At 40.1% G+C, this 15,712-nt stretch overlaps 1 protein-coding gene across 1 annotated transcript in view; it reads right to left on the reverse strand.

The window, feature by feature from the left end:
* Window positions 1-9,204: 9,204 nt before the first annotated feature.
* Window positions 9,205-15,712, reverse strand: part of CHM (CHM Rab escort protein) — a 56,827-nt gene continuing 50,319 nt past the window's right edge. Inside the window, exons 14-15 of the mRNA XM_064712713.1 lie at window positions 14,015-14,181; window positions 9,205-11,227 (exon numbers count right to left, since the gene is read on the reverse strand). Of these exons, the coding sequence (XP_064568783.1) occupies window positions 11,030-11,227; window positions 14,015-14,181 (365 nt within the window). The 3' untranslated portion in view covers window positions 9,205-11,029. The remainder of the gene's footprint in view (window positions 11,228-14,014; window positions 14,182-15,712) is intronic.

Here is a 15,712-nt window from a genome sequence, read left to right on the forward strand (position 1 = left end):
CAGCCACGAGGGCTCCGTGTGTGCTGAGCCTGCCTTTGATGAGCACCCAGAGCCATCTGGGCAGGGAGAGAGAATTGTGTAAAAATGAGATATGAGTGTGTAAATAAAAGATTGATGAATGAAGCCCTGAAAGCTGAGATGAAAGTGAAGCAGAACAGACAGGTAAATCATTCTGATACTTATGTTAGTGCTGAAATTATGTTCCTCTACTTTCTTTTTTTTTTTTTTTCTTTCTGCTGACAGCAGTGCAGGTGACAAAAAATACTTTCAATTTTGCTGCTGACACAAGTGCTGGAGGTTAGCAAACTGTTTGAGTTCTACTGCTGGGGAGTAGAGAAGTGAGGAAGTTTTGTGGCTTCATTTTTAATTACTTGGTTCTTTAGTTATGGAGCTCCAGCTTCAATGTTACCTCCAGGGCAGCCTAGGCTGGCTTGCCAAAATTGATGCTGTGTTTAGAAAAAAAATAAAAATTCTGTATATCTTCTGGCAGAATTTTAAAGCTTGAGTCCTTCCCCCACAGGTCTCTGAATTTTCAATAAATAAAATATTAATTTTAGCCAAAGTAAATTGGGAGTAAAACCAAGCAATTCTTTACAGGCAAGCTTCACCTAGGAGCCCATTAGACCGAAAATGCAATTAGGATGTGTTTTTTATATGAAAATTAAGTTGACATTTGAGCAATGAACAAAAAAAGATGGTGATATGCAAAAAACCCACTGGAACTCATTTTTCACATAACTAATCACTGTTTGACACTACAGAAATCTTACTGAGTCCACCTACAACTCCAGCACTAAGGGGAAGTAGCCAGTAACTCATCCATTATCTGAAATATCTGAAACACTCACTGCTGATTTGTTGGTGCAGTGGGTATTTTATAAATTTAAAGCCAGCAACAGCCTCAGTTCACTCCTATTTTACAAAACATCCATGGAATGGACTCATTTTGTGTATCAGCAGGATCAATCTTATTTCTGAGTTACCTCAGCTCCTCATTCAGTGCTTGGTATTTAATGTAAACTACAGGACCATGCAAATCACCACATTTACTATTGATTGGTATTTTTGTATTCTGTGGCTGTTGGTTCCCTGAGTTCAGGAGATCCACCATGAGATATAAAAGACATTTAGGAGATCCACCATGAGGTATAAAAGGCTTTCCTCACCAATTTTCTGCAGAAGAACATCTGCAACTGAGCAGCTCTGAGTCCACTAAAAAAGCCAGAATTTATCTGGTGTTTATCACTTCATTTGACAGAACAGTTTTAGGGATAATTTTCAAAGGCAGAAGCAGGAATTTGACACTGATCTCTTCTCTAAATCACAATTTAAGAGTTCATTCATATGTTGAACAGGGAAAGAAATCCTGTCCCCACAAATATACAGGCAGTTATATTTAAACAAAACAAAAACCAATCCAAACCTTTTTACACTTGGGAATTGCCATTCTAGATTCCATCTAGGCATTCACATCCCTGAGAATGGAAAGTTCTTGAATAAAATATACTGCAGACTTCTTGACAGAGAAATGCTGGCAGTTCACCACACAAATGACTATAAAAATCAAAGGTATAGAGTAACTTATGTCTAATTTGAGCTGGAAGGATAAAATGGGAACAATGCTTTAATCTGTGCTCCATTGTTTATTCCATAAGGAAATCAATTATCTTCTTCAATTTGTTTTTGCCAGTTATAAAACAGAGATACTAAATATCAGTCATCATATCAAACCAAAAATCAGAAGAGTGTTAAAGGTGGCAAAGAAGCAAAATTATCATGAATCCCATGGAAAGAAAGGGGAATTCTCTCATGACATGAAAAGGCAAGATTAAGGAGGGATAATGTGCAAGTCCTGGCACATTATTTAATATAATATTTATAGGACAGTAGTGAAACAGAAAGAGACACAGTCACAAGACAACAAAAGAGCCTGAGAAGCTGATCCAGCCCAACCTCAGCATCCTCCTCGCCAGCCATGCTTGGGATCCCAAGGGTGTGGGTGGAAAAGAATCAATTTTGGTGAACAGAATTCTGCTCCAGTTGTGTTAAATTCAAGACAACGGCAGCATATCCAAGACACCAGTTCTTAATTCAATTTTTGTTTCTCCTGAATGTCACAATTTGAGACTTCTTCACACAAGAGAGAAAGTTTCCAAGGAGGATGTAGGGCAAGGAAAGAGCCAGGTGAAGAATGAATGGATGGATTTTTTTCATTTTCTTTCATGGATTTTCCCATGAAAGAAAATGAAAGAAAATCCATCTTGGGCTGAGGGACACTGGGAATCCTGTGCCCAAACAAGGCCTGGGCAAAAGCTGCCGGGATTTCTTAGGCCAGGCTGGTGCCGAGGGCAGGCAGAGCCTAAAGGCAGCTCAGCTCAGCACTCCCTGGGCTGTGCCCAACACAACAACCAGCAGAATCCAGTGAGGAATGAAGGCGTCCTCTTCCCTTACTGGGATTTCTCTCCCCTCTGAATCAAGGAGAATAAAAATCCCTGAGCATCAGAACCACCACACTGCACAAACTCTGTCATCTGGTGCCACACAACAGCCTCAGATAAATCTGTTTTGATGATTTTGAGCAATTGCTTTCACAACAGAACATGGTGTTGAAAAGGAAGCCATAGGAACATATTTTACATTGAAAGGCTTTGTGAAATTATATAATCCGTAAAAACTGAGAGATTTGGCCTCTGTTTGCTTTCCTTCCTTTCCTCATGGTTATTATTGCCTCATTATACAGTCGTTTGTACAATGTTTTGGCAGACACTCACTATTGCATAAATTAAAGTTGCTGAATCTAGTCATGCCTACAGGTCTTTATGAAAATACCAGCAACATTTTTATTTGAATGTCAAAGTTTGTCAACCATTAAACTGATTGATTTTTCATTATGCAATTCAATAGAAGAAGCAATCTCCAGTCTGTATGCAACATTACTCAGAAAAACATGCAGCTTGGAAAAATCCTTCCTGCTCAGTCTCTCCACAAGGGAGCTGTGCTTTAAGGCTGGCCTCAGACATTTCATTAATAGTAGCAACAGATAAGATGCTGTAATTCAATTCTGTCAAAAAGAATGAATTCATCTGTGGTAATCCAAAAATTCCAATAATCCTTTAAAAACCTTTCCAAGTGGCTTTTGAAGTGCAGTGTGTGTTGGTGTCAGGAGGAAGAGGTTGAAGCTGTGCAGGGTGAAGCCAGCAGAGCCCCAGCAGCAAGGACAGACAGAAACCTCCGCACCCTTTTGGGGTTGTGCTTCCCTGCAAAATGCCCGAGGAGCTCCAGACTCACCTGGTGTTCCTCTGAGCTGCCCAGAATTGTGAATCCACCCAGAGCTGCCTCCAGCTGGCCCGGGGAGGGATGAGCTGGGCTGTGCCCACAGCCCCTTCCCAGCAGTGCCCAGAGAGAATCACCAGAACTGCAAAGCTGCCAGCTGCAATTGTGTCAGCACCTCCCAAATTCAGGAATTGTTTCAGCACCTCTCAAATTCAGGAATTGTTTCAGCACCTCCCAAAATTTGCCTCCCCCTCACCAAGCACTCCTGTGTGCACATAAAGGAGGGAGCACCAGCAGGACTTACATTTCTCTTTGCTTTCTCTTTTCTTCCCACTTGCCCCTCCAGTGTTATTCTTGGCCTGGCACCATGAAACCTCCTTGACTCAAAGATTAAAGAGTGCAAAGCACACAATAAAAAGATCCTTTTAATTAAACTGGGACATGTTACAAATTTTACAAAATGAGCCCTACAAATATGCAGAATTCAAGCTGTAAAAAGGTGAATTAAAATAAGAATGTGCATGGTCTGGTCACTGAATAGAAAATGCATTTAGAAGTTAAGTGCTTAAGGACAACAGTGAAATATCCAAAACAGGGCTGTGCTTACTGAGTCTTGTGACAGGGATCCAACCCACTGCTTTTATTTGAGCATCTCCCTAGAAAAGATAATTTATGCAAATAATATTTTACAAATGCTTAGGGAAATGCCATAAAGAAAGGAATGCATAGAATTCATTATCCCTGCTAAAGGGATTGTGTGGAGTACAAAACCCAGCAGTTATTTTGCACTTTATAATCCCAAATAAAGCACACATCCATATTTGTGGTAAGAAACTGAGAGGTCAAGTGCTGTCCAATTACTTGATTTAGAAGCGGTGAAGAAAATTTGAAGATTCCAGTTACTTAAATTCAGTGTTCCAAATCCCAATTGTCTTCAAGGACAATATTTCAAACTTCAGATCAGTTTTCTGAGATTCTTGCTTAGTTTGGTCTATTTCTTTTTTTTTTTTTTTCCCTCAAGGGAAAGGATGACTTAGACTCAACCAAAAATAAATATAATAATTAAAAACTCCCATGTTTACTGCATGCAGCAGCATTTTTCAGACTCACTGGACCATGCACAATGAAACTGAAAGCTAATGTCAGGTTAGAGTAAGTTTATTTTTAATTTAATAGAACAGGCAGAAGCACTGCACCACAAAAAGTTACGACTTTCATTATGTCTATAAATAGGGAACCTGCTGAATTATCGAGCAGAATGTTAATGACATTAGCATTAAGTCCTAATTAAACAATGAAGCAATATGCATTACAATCTGCCAGCAAAATATGCATAATCAGAAAAAGATTTCATAAAATAAGGATAATTTGGTTATTTTTATTAAGCAGTAAACAAAGAGTTTGTGCTGATTGGTGAAACCTCACTTGAGAAACATGGGAAATGTCAGGGCTGGGAGGAGGGACTTGAATAACAAAACCTCTGCTATCCCAGGCACCTTACAGGAGTTACATGGATTTTTTCCTCAGATCATTTGCCCCTCTATTCAAATAATCTATCCATTTTCACAGTTATCATCACCACTGTTCATTTTCTTTCCCAAATACATTTACTTTTATATTTCACTGACCTCCTAAAAAGCTTCAGGAAATTCCTGTCGCTATTTTACACCTTTTTACTACAGCATTAAAGGGAAATGACTCAACCACATTCAGTGAGGAAAGCAGTGCCAGAGCCAAAAAAATATATCCATTTTTTGAGAGTCCCAGGTGGATCCATAATCCACTGGTGGTGTTATCCCCCATGTGAGTCCTGCTCTGTGCCCCTCATGACTTGTGCACGTGTTGTCAGACCTGTGCATGCCCAGTGCTCCCAAGCAGACAGGAATATCCTCACTGAGAGGCTGCTGGCTTTTACCATGCTCATGTTTTCACTCTGCAATCAGACTGAGAGTCTGGCAAGGAATCAAATGTTTCCTGGCTTAAAACTTCCATGGAAAGAAAATACATCATGTACAAATGTCACCAAAATAAGAGGGTGGCTTTTTTTTTTTTTTTACAGCAGCTTCCTTAAAATTATTTTTTATATTTTTCATAAAGCCATTTTTTCTTTCTTAAAAATGTCTGATGTGATTTTAAAAATGGTGTATTCATTATTATGCATTATTTTAGCATCCAAACACAGAGCAGGGAAATATCCCATGACTTAAGCTAATAAATTGCTGTAAGAATCCTGTAGTGGATTCTCCCTGGATAATCTATGGTCTAAAATGATTCACTGAAGGGACTTAGCTGGGGCTTACATAGATTTTTGCACAAGAAAAAAAGGCTGAATTCACTGGGTAATTTATTCCCAACAAAGGAATCCAGCATGGCTTGCAGTGACTTTCACGCCAGGGAGAGGCTCCCAGAGCAGGAGCTGTTTGCCTGCTCTGGGCTGACAGCTGCTCTCTCCTCATCATTCAATGGCTTTCCCTTGGGTGAGCTCCAAAATCTGCTGGTTTGAGGCACAATAGATGCAGAATCCCACATCAGCTCTCACTGAGTTTCTTGTGCACACAGAGTCTAGAACAGCCCTGCAGGGTTTGGATCTGGGATTATGAAAATTTGGGTTTTTCAGAGAAGACTCTTGTGTCCTTTCTCAGACTCCAATTTCCAGTGATTAAACACTTGTTCCTCACTCTGGGCATGCAGCTCAGGCACAATGACCAGCTCAGGTACAATTACCCACACTGGTTTATGGGCTGTGAGCTGTTTTTGAGGTGCTGGTGAGCTGCAGTCTGGAGCAGCATCACCCAGATGTTTTATCATCACTGACCTCAGCTCCAGGATCCAGCCAACAACTGCTCCCACAGAGCATCTCCCACAGCAGCTTCATGCTCACCCCAAAAGAGTGAGAGAGCTCAAGAGAGGTTTCCTGAAGCTGGAGCAGCCCAAGAGCACTCTCGAAGCCAGAGGAGCATTTGTTTGACACCAGCAAAGCCTGTGCTGGTTCAGGAGGGCCCACAGGCTTGGCCTGCCCCACCTCCTGAAGTCTGAACCCTACAGAATGCAGGAACAGCACTAAGGCTTTCTCCAGACCCCAGATAGACAATGAATTATGGGGTGGCACTTCAGAAGGAAGCATGAGATCCTGAAAATCTCCATCTAAAATTGGGGGTGTTCTGAGACTCCCTGACTTGTTAGTCAAATCCATCTGGGTCTGATGTACACTCAGGTTGATACTTTCCATCTCTTTTGTCAATGCATGCAAGTAGTGTAAAATAAATTGTCTGTTGGAATTGTGACAGGAAGAGTATTTTCTATTAAAGTCCCCTCTGATCAGAACTCCCATGCAGTCAACAACTGCATCTTCCTGATACTCGGCTGTCAACTTTCTAAATCTCAGATGTCAGTGAGATTTACAGCATTCCTGCTGGGCTCCCCAGCCAGATTCTGAAGAACCATTCACTCTCACAAACAGGAGCTGGCAGCCTGTAAATAAACATAATGGTGGAATTGCTAATAAGCTCTGTTTCCACCATGAGCTGTTTTCAACATGAATTCCACATGGCTGACCATTTCCCACCACTCATCTGCAGCTCAAAGAATCCTTCTGTGGCAACTTTTGATCCCATTAAAGTTCTTGAAATCACACACCTAAGTTAAATTTCCATCTGATCATTGCAGCAAGCTTATTATTAAATTGGGTTGCAATAAATGAATGTTTTATATCAGTGGCTGGAACTTGCAGTGTCACAAGCACTTCTCCACCTTACCACAGGTACTTGGCATTATTGCTTACCCAGGGAATGCAGGCAACTGCTCTGCCACCACAACTCTCCCATGTATTTCTGACAATTATAGCACCACAGGCAATTCTAACTTTTGGAAGTTCTGTAGTGGTTGGTTTCTGCAAAAGTTGAAGTTTCACAAATTGATAATTTTGTCATACAATACTCATATATACACCCATTGGAGAACAATTGTTAGGAATTGTAGAACACAGAGATCAACTGTGGCATGATGTGATCTCAGCAAACTGCTGACCTTGCTGGAAAATCAGCAACTGCATTAATAGCAGGCAAAATATCCTCAGAAAAAATTGAAAAGGAACAGGAATAGAAGTCAACCCACCAGAATCTGCAGAGCTTATTGATAGTTAAAGGCTGAAGAGAGCACTCACTGGGGCAGAAAAGCCAGGAGAGATCTCTGGGGCAGTTTAGTTTAGTTGTAGTTCCACACCAGACTTCTTACATCCAAGGGATGACTTGGTACTGCTATAAAATCACCAGATAAGTAAAACCCAAAAATGCACTGCAGAGATTATATAAAATATCTATATAAATAACTGTGTGAACGACACCATACACAATGCAGAATGAATAAACTTATCCACAGATAAAATACTTTCTCATTTGTGCTGCCTAGCTATTGAAGCACATATATGAGTGTTGAGGAAATTAATTTTATCCTTTCTGCAGAAGAGATTATGGATTGTAAGTGACCCAGTCTCTTATTGTGAGAAAACAGTACATTAATACTTCTGACTTGTCATTAATCAATACATCAGTAGCAAATTATTCTTGAAATTAAGCTGTTGCAACTCACACTGCTGAAGCAAAAAGATTTAGAAGGGGCTGAAATAAAATGAGATCCAATCCAAGGAGCTGTGCAAGCTGCTCAGGATGGAATAGGAAATTGCATTTCCCAGCTACACAAAGAGAATCACTGGGGCAACTCTGACAAGATTCAGTCCATGGAAAATATAAAATACAATGTAAAAGAGAAAATGCTGAAAACTCCCCCAGAGCATTCCAGGGAAGCAGCACATGCCCCAGCACACAGGGCAGAGGCAGTGCCTGCATGTTTCTGAATCAGCAAGTCCAACAGGCAGATATTTTGTTTCAGGGGTCAATTTTCCCATTGATGCAAGGAGGATTTACACATGCAAGTCCCATTAACATTAATAGGAGTTGCCCACATAAATCCCCCTGCAATGATGGGAGAAAAGACCCCATAGTCTGCAAGGATCCAGGTTCTAATGATTACCTGTCAAATGGCCCTAAGCATCATCAGCAGCACAAAAAGCAGACGAAGCAGCTTCCAGGCTGGAAATGCCTCCAAAGGAGCAGTAACCACCTGCACTCCCACAGCCCAGGCAATGCCACAGGAGGGAAAATGGCATCAAATGGACTCTTTGAACATGAAGGGTTAATCCAATTAACCAACTTAAAAAGAAAGTACTCATTAAAAAAGGAATTCAAACATATCAAAGCACTCCTTAGGAAAAAAAAGGTGTGAATATTGTATGAGCTCCAAGGTGCTTGAAGGATAATACAGCTACTTGTTTAAAAATTCAATTAACCTTATCTTTCTTTAACTTGATTTATTAATAATCCTACAGATAAATTGCCAGTTTTTAAAAAGTCATGTTATCTTTTGAATACATCCTGTATGACAAGCCTTAAAAACGACTTCAAATCAGCCTAACCCTCACTTTGCATGCTTACATCATTTAAAGAAAGAACAAAATGCAGTTCAGAGCATGATTTCTGTAAAATACCAGCATCAACAGTCTGATCTACTGCTCCTGCAAGTGAGCTATTGGGTACCCAAGTACCATAGGAAAAACATTTAATGTTTCCATTCACCCTAGGAAAGAGACATGAAAACAGTTTTTAAGCAATCAATGTAGTGGAAAGTCATACCTGCAATGTGTTCATCATTCCATCAGATCTCAGATCAAACCTGAGCCATTCCCAAACCTGGCTTCACATGGACAAGAGCACTCAGACATGAATTGATAGAACTTGATAACCAGGTACCCATATTGGCAATTACATGTCCTTGTGCTGGGAGCAGCCCAGAGAATCCTCAGGAAACCCCAGCTAAAAGTGAACTGGTTTGCTTTGAAAAAAAGTTGAAAGAAAACACAGGACCACGAACTTGCAAGCAAACCTTTAATTTTCATCAAGAGATTTCCTTGTAAACACAGATGAGAGATTCAGCTATGATCCCTGTTTTTGTGAGACAGGGATGGGTCCCTCCAGTCAGCTCTTTTACAGATCTGCAGATGTTAAATAAAATCATACACCCCCATGCTTCCCAATACAGAGAAATTACAGCTAAATGAAGAGGCAGCCTGCTCATTAATAGATATATTTATATATATAAATAACTGCTCAGTCACAAGCATCCAGAGGTTACAGCTGCTGAACACTGGGACCATTCCAGCCACGTGTTTGTGTCAGCACTCTGGATTATGCACACACAGACACACACACACACCAGTACCTACCCAACACAGGAGCAAACACTAACCCTGAAATGCAGACTGGACAGTGGGCACCATGCAGGACAAAGAGAACAGTATCAGTTATGCTGTAAAAAAATAAATCAATTCCCCTTGCTGGCCTGGAGCCAGGCTCAGGGCAGGCACAGGCACCACAGGGCTGTACAGCAGCCTGGCTGTGGCAGGGCCAGGCAGAGCTCAATGTTCAGGACTCAATGGCATTTTTGATTTACTTACAGTATTTAAGCACTCCTGGAACTGGCTCTACCCTCATGGAGAAGTTTAAACCCCAACTCATCAGCTCTAGAGATACTACTGATCTACTGGGTGTGCATTTTAAAGTAAATAATTAAGTACATGAGAAATACTTTTCAGATCTGATTTCAAGCATGGTTCAGAAGAAGTGCAAGTTAAACATGGTCATTTACAGCAGCTTTCTCATTTGGTAGTTTTTTTCATACAAACTAGGTTTATAAATAGTTCAATACATTTTATTGTATAAATGCTTCATGGTTTATCATTACAAAATGCATAGTTTACACTAACTTTAATCTATTAACTGGGATCAATACAAACCTTTGGAATTATCAGTTGAACCTTCTCTCCACCACACACCCCCTCAGCTGATGGTCATTTAAACTTCTCAGACCCTAAACTTCAAAAAGTAACCATTGGCTTACTAAAAGCCCAAACTGTGCAACAAATCCAGGGAGACTAAGAACAGGAATGCTCCATTTATGACTGAATTCTGCTGGGAAATCTGGCATTAAGTTTAAATTCTGCCATTTTCCTGACTCCAGTAAATGAAATCACTGGAGAAAATGTGTCATCTGTTAGGTCTTACTAAAAAAAACTGAATGTAAAATAATCCCATGTGAGGAACATCTGCTGGATTATATTTCCTACTTGATTATGGCATCAGTTTCCAAACCATACAATAAAGCCACTGCAGAACTGTCAATATTATTGCCTTTAAATTCCATTCATAAGGCCACTGTGAAGGACAGATGGTGAGCCTCACCTTCAGCTGTTTAATTAGCAGAGATCCAAGGATTTTTAGTAGAAATCATTTTCTAACTGGCAAACAAACTTGCACTTTTTTCTTTTTGCTTAGTTTTGACTTCTTCTTTAAAAGATGGAGGATTCTTTCCAAGATGTAAAACAAAACCAAATTATCTCAATAAATCATGAATCCTATTTTAGCACTTTCAATTCAGATGATTCATTCTGTATTTTTTTTGTTTAGCTACAAACCCCACTGGATCTGGTGGACCTGTGACTGTTTAGAAGTGTCTCAGCTACTAATGAAACAACTTTAAAAAATGATCCAAGCTAAGGAAAGTAAGGCAATGTCAAATAACACATCTCTGGGGGTTTTAAACCTCTTTTTCTTACCCTTCCTCCCTTATGTCCTAGTTTGGGTCTACCTGCTCTTCTCCTAAGAGAACACTGTTCATTCATTCATTCATTCATTCACTCATTCATTCATTCTTCCTTTGTAACAGCAGCACCACCCTCACTACTGCTCTCCTCAGCTGAGGTTTCAGGCTTTGTCTCTGGTGAATTATTCAATCCAGACTCTTCTGGCTCAATCTCATCTTCATCATAAATAATATCTTCTGGATTCGGTGGTGGGGGGCAAAACTCCTCTGCTGGAAACATTTCTCTGAAAATAGTCTCAGCCTATTCAGGAAAAAGAAGAATAACATAAACTTTACCTTGAAATGTTACAGCCTGAGGCAATATTTTACAGATATTTAAGATTAACCTGCGTTCTTTCAAATCAATAGTGATTTAGTGCTTTGACAGTATTGTAAACACATGGGAAATCCATTCCTTCTTGCAGACCTCGAAAGAGAAAAAGCAATTTATCTTTTTACATTGTTCTACTAGGAAGTCACAGCATAGGGCTTTGTAAAAAATGCTGGCCATTCTGTGTTGCACTGAGAACAAGAAAGAGGATTTTTCTGGAAGCAAACTGATCTCTTGCACTATAAAACCATCCCTAGCTGCAGTCCAAGGCAAAGCATGGGAAAGGTCTTGGCTCTTTCCAGAGAGAGGAATCCATTTCAAAGGAACCCAGGGAATTGTACACATGTACAATCCATATCATGGCTAGTTGGGTTTCCTTATTAAATTAAAAAAACTGCAAAAAATTTCTATTTCCCCTTTTCTGAACAGCTTAAACATTGCCCAGCTCAGAACTACTCTTATCCAGTGAAACATTACCACTGAAAATACATCCCCATACATCTGTGGTTTATTTAAAACTCCTGTCTATAATTCCAAGGTATTAGACAATAGTTTCTTCAATATTTAGTAGCATCAACTGAGAAATGTGTGTCCAGTTGAACCCAGCATTAAGACACAGGCATGTAAAGCCCTTGCATGGCAACTCCAGTAAGTTGGAGCTGAATAAAACTCAATTCTGTTCCTGTTTTTCTGCATCCCAACTTGTGGATAAACTGTGGGGACTTTCACAGCAACTTCTACAGGGACCACGACCAAAGCACCAACACCTGCTTAACTCTGAAATCCTTCCAGATATAGAAAATAAACAGGTTAAAGGACAAATATTGGCCTGACAGTTTTAGTACATCCTCTCCTGACCATGAAGATGCCTCAGAAGTCTGAAATATGTCAGGGAATATATTACTCTAGCTCCTAATAATTCATGTCAGGTTGCAGCAGTGAAAACAGAAAACTGGAAGCCAGATGCTTTACTAGATCCACACATAAGAGTTTGAAAAGATCATAAATGGCATCTTCATTTCATTTAGCCTGTCCTCAGGGCAAGTAAATGCAACCATCAGCATGAATTCAGTATCACTCCAGGAACTGGACACAGAACTGCAATAAAACAAGAGGGCAGTGATTTGGAAATGAGGTGTGGATGGAGAGTTGTCTGTGGTCCTGCCCTGCCAACAATGGACCAGCAGTGCAATCACACAGCATGACAAACAAATTCAGTAATACTGATGGTAATGAAGAAAATAAATCACAGCAAGTATCACTAAAACACTAATCCCAAAATGATTAGAGAAATCAGATATAATTCCCCAAGCTATCTTTAAGACTAATACACACACTGGGTGTTTTTTAAGCTGTTCTGATCCATGAGTTTGCAAATATCTCCTGTTTGGAGATTGCCATCCCATTCCTGGGAGGGTGAGAGTGATTTGGGAGTGGAGGACACACCAACTTGGAGCTATTTCCCTCCTCCTCTTGTCTACAAGGTCCTGCATGGTGTGACTCCTGCTTCATCCTCAGCCTCCTCTTCACTTTGCTCTCACACACCACTTCCAATTATAAACATGGTTACTCTGAAGTATTTTCCACTTTAACTTGGTTTGTGACCATTTGTTACAAAATTTAAGTCAGGTTCAAAGAAATGCAGCCTCTCCCTAGTTTGGCTAAAAAGTGATTCAGGCTCTTCATGGCTCCTCCTCAGAGATCTGCTCAGCATCTCCCTCACTGATGGCCAACAGATTGAACATAAAGGCTGAATAAAGCACCAAAAATACTTAAACAGGACCTGATCTATCCCATCATTGTTCATTGGTAAGAAGAAAACTTCTTAAGGGAAGACAAACCTGAATGTTAGAAATGTTAAAATCAGACCAAGCCCTGTTTTAAATAACAGTCTGAAAAAATTAAATTTAGAAAGGAACTCATTTACAATTTAAAACTGCTACCATAATAATTGTCTTGCATTATTTTTTGTCTTTACAGGTCTTTATCCCTCTGAGAGGCAAATTATTGCCTTGTAAAGCAAAATGAAGGATACTATTAGCCCTTAATGACACTGTTCTGACCCTGCAGTTCAGGCTATGTCAGCCTTTCCACTTCAAAACCTTATTTTTAAGAGGTTTATGACTTAGTCATAAAAAATCCTGCAACTGGCTGGAAGATGGCATGCACATTGTCTGAACATGGCTATTAAAAACACAGCTTTAAAAATGCCTAGTGCCACTTAATCCTCCAAAGCTGTGAAGTGTTCTCCTGTCTGGCAGTGCCCTGACAGCACAGGGGCTGCTGGGGCAGCTCTGCCCAGGAATTTGTTCCTTCCTTATCCAGGGGGTCTCTGAAAGGAAAATCCTTTAATGCAGTGATACCAAGGCAAAGAGAAGGAAAGCTGAGGCAGCAGGCCTGATCTACCTCATTAGGAATTGTGCTGGGTTTTTCCCCAGTAAGTTTCTGGTTTGGGATTGTGTCCTGCAAGTACTGAACCTCTTTGGTGATCCTTCCCACGTGAACTGCAGACAGGATTTTCTGGCTTTGACTTGTACTGTACCTCCTCTTTTACCTTCCAGTTGAAGACTGTGACTATTTCCTGATGTCTCCATCTACCTAGTTTTATAATTTTAGCAGAGTTATCATGTAAATTTTTGTACAGCAAAATAACCCAGACTGTATTGGACTTATTTCTTTAGAATTAAAGTTCTGCAACCAAAATCTGCTCTGCCCAACCTGTTTGACAGCACAGTCATTCCCCAAAGCAGAGTCTGGCCCAGAGCAGACATAAACATTGGAGGGCAAGCCAGCATAGGAACTCCTCTCCACTCCTGAGGAATCTCTCATGTTGAAGTAGACTGCCCAGAGGACTCTGGGTTTCTGCAGTTCTTCATTTTCAGTCTCTGAAAAGGAAAAGGAGTGTTTGCAGTAATCAGTGTTGTTCTGTGATAAGGTACATATGTCATTTAGCACACCGGAAATCAAATTTTTACCACGGAATTACTGCAATAAAGTATTTTTGTTCTTCAAAAAGTCAATAATTTAACTTTGTGAGATTCTCCTCCATCATTCTTTCCCTTTCCTTTCCAAGCACAGCTATGCACACTCTACTCTCTGCACACCCTCCACCACACCAGCAGCAGCTGTCACTGCCAGCACCCTGCCTGGTTTAAATTTAAGCCTGGTTTAAATTTAACACCTTTCACATGATCTCCTTCACTGGGATAAACTGCCAGAGCACTGACAGACAGCAAGTCCTGCCTGGGCTCTGCCAGCTCACAGGCACTGCATCCCTGTGCACAGATATTCTGATGGGTTCATATTTTATCTTTCTACAGAGAATCTGTAATTGTGGCAGTGCTGCTGAATGAAAATAAATGTCTAATGTGTATTTATCTACACTTACTGAGGCTGGTACTGTGCTGCAATACTCATCAAGAATACAGAATTATCACAAACTCAACTTCCTTGCTCATGCTCTGTCCCTCCCTGCTGTACTTTGCACATTCCTGTGATCCCTCTGCACACAGAGGCAGAAAAACCTCTGGAAATATGAAGGTCACTTTTGAACAGTGCACTGGGGGAACACACAACACAGAATCTGGGCTTAATAGATACTATTTGTTTGGAATATTTGCTGTCCCCTTTCTTGTATTTTACCTCCTCTAAAGTAAATGAAGCTTGTAAAAGACCTTGTGAGATTTACTTCTTTCCAAGGAAAAAAACTTCTTGATAACTATGGCATTCAAAACAGTATTTTAAAGCAGCTGAATTACAAAAAAGAGATAAATCTATGCTATTCCTTCAGTATCTTTTTATAACTGTCAAATAGTTGAAAAAAAATAGGTGCTACCCATACTGAACAGTTTGAAATATAAATTAAATTCATCAGCCTGTGAAAGTCTGAGCCTTAATACAGGGCAAGATGCTCTTTAATATATTTAAAAGTTCACATTGCTCATAAAAGTTACTTCTTCCTCATTTAGGCAGGAAAATGAATGGAGTCCTCTTCTCCAGGTGACTTTGCCTCTTTGACCTGCCATGGCCCAGTGCTCACTTTATCTGGTGATTCATTTTCAATAACTCCAACAGTATTTGTTCTGACATTTTAATTAAAATACGACCACTACCTCATCCTGATGATAAAAAGGCCTATGTGTCAGGGAAAAGTGGCTTCTCAGTGCCTCAGTGCACCTGAGGACCCCAATGATCACAGAGTTCCTACAGAAGAATTTCAGTCAGCCTCTAAACAATCTATCATTTCCAACCTGGATCACTTCAAACATGAAGATTAATGCTACCCCTCCCCAAATGATTAGAGACACTAAGCTGATCTTCTCTTCACCAGGTCTTTGAAACACATGGCACTGTCTTGAAAATTGAAGAGGGGAGTGAAATATTAAAAGGTGAAAATTAGAAGGCTTTAAGTTAACA

Source organism: Zonotrichia leucophrys, chromosome 4A (assembly GCF_028769735.1).
Source record: "Zonotrichia leucophrys gambelii isolate GWCS_2022_RI chromosome 4A, RI_Zleu_2.0, whole genome shotgun sequence".
Taxonomy (NCBI): domain Eukaryota; kingdom Metazoa; phylum Chordata; class Aves; order Passeriformes; family Passerellidae; genus Zonotrichia; species Zonotrichia leucophrys.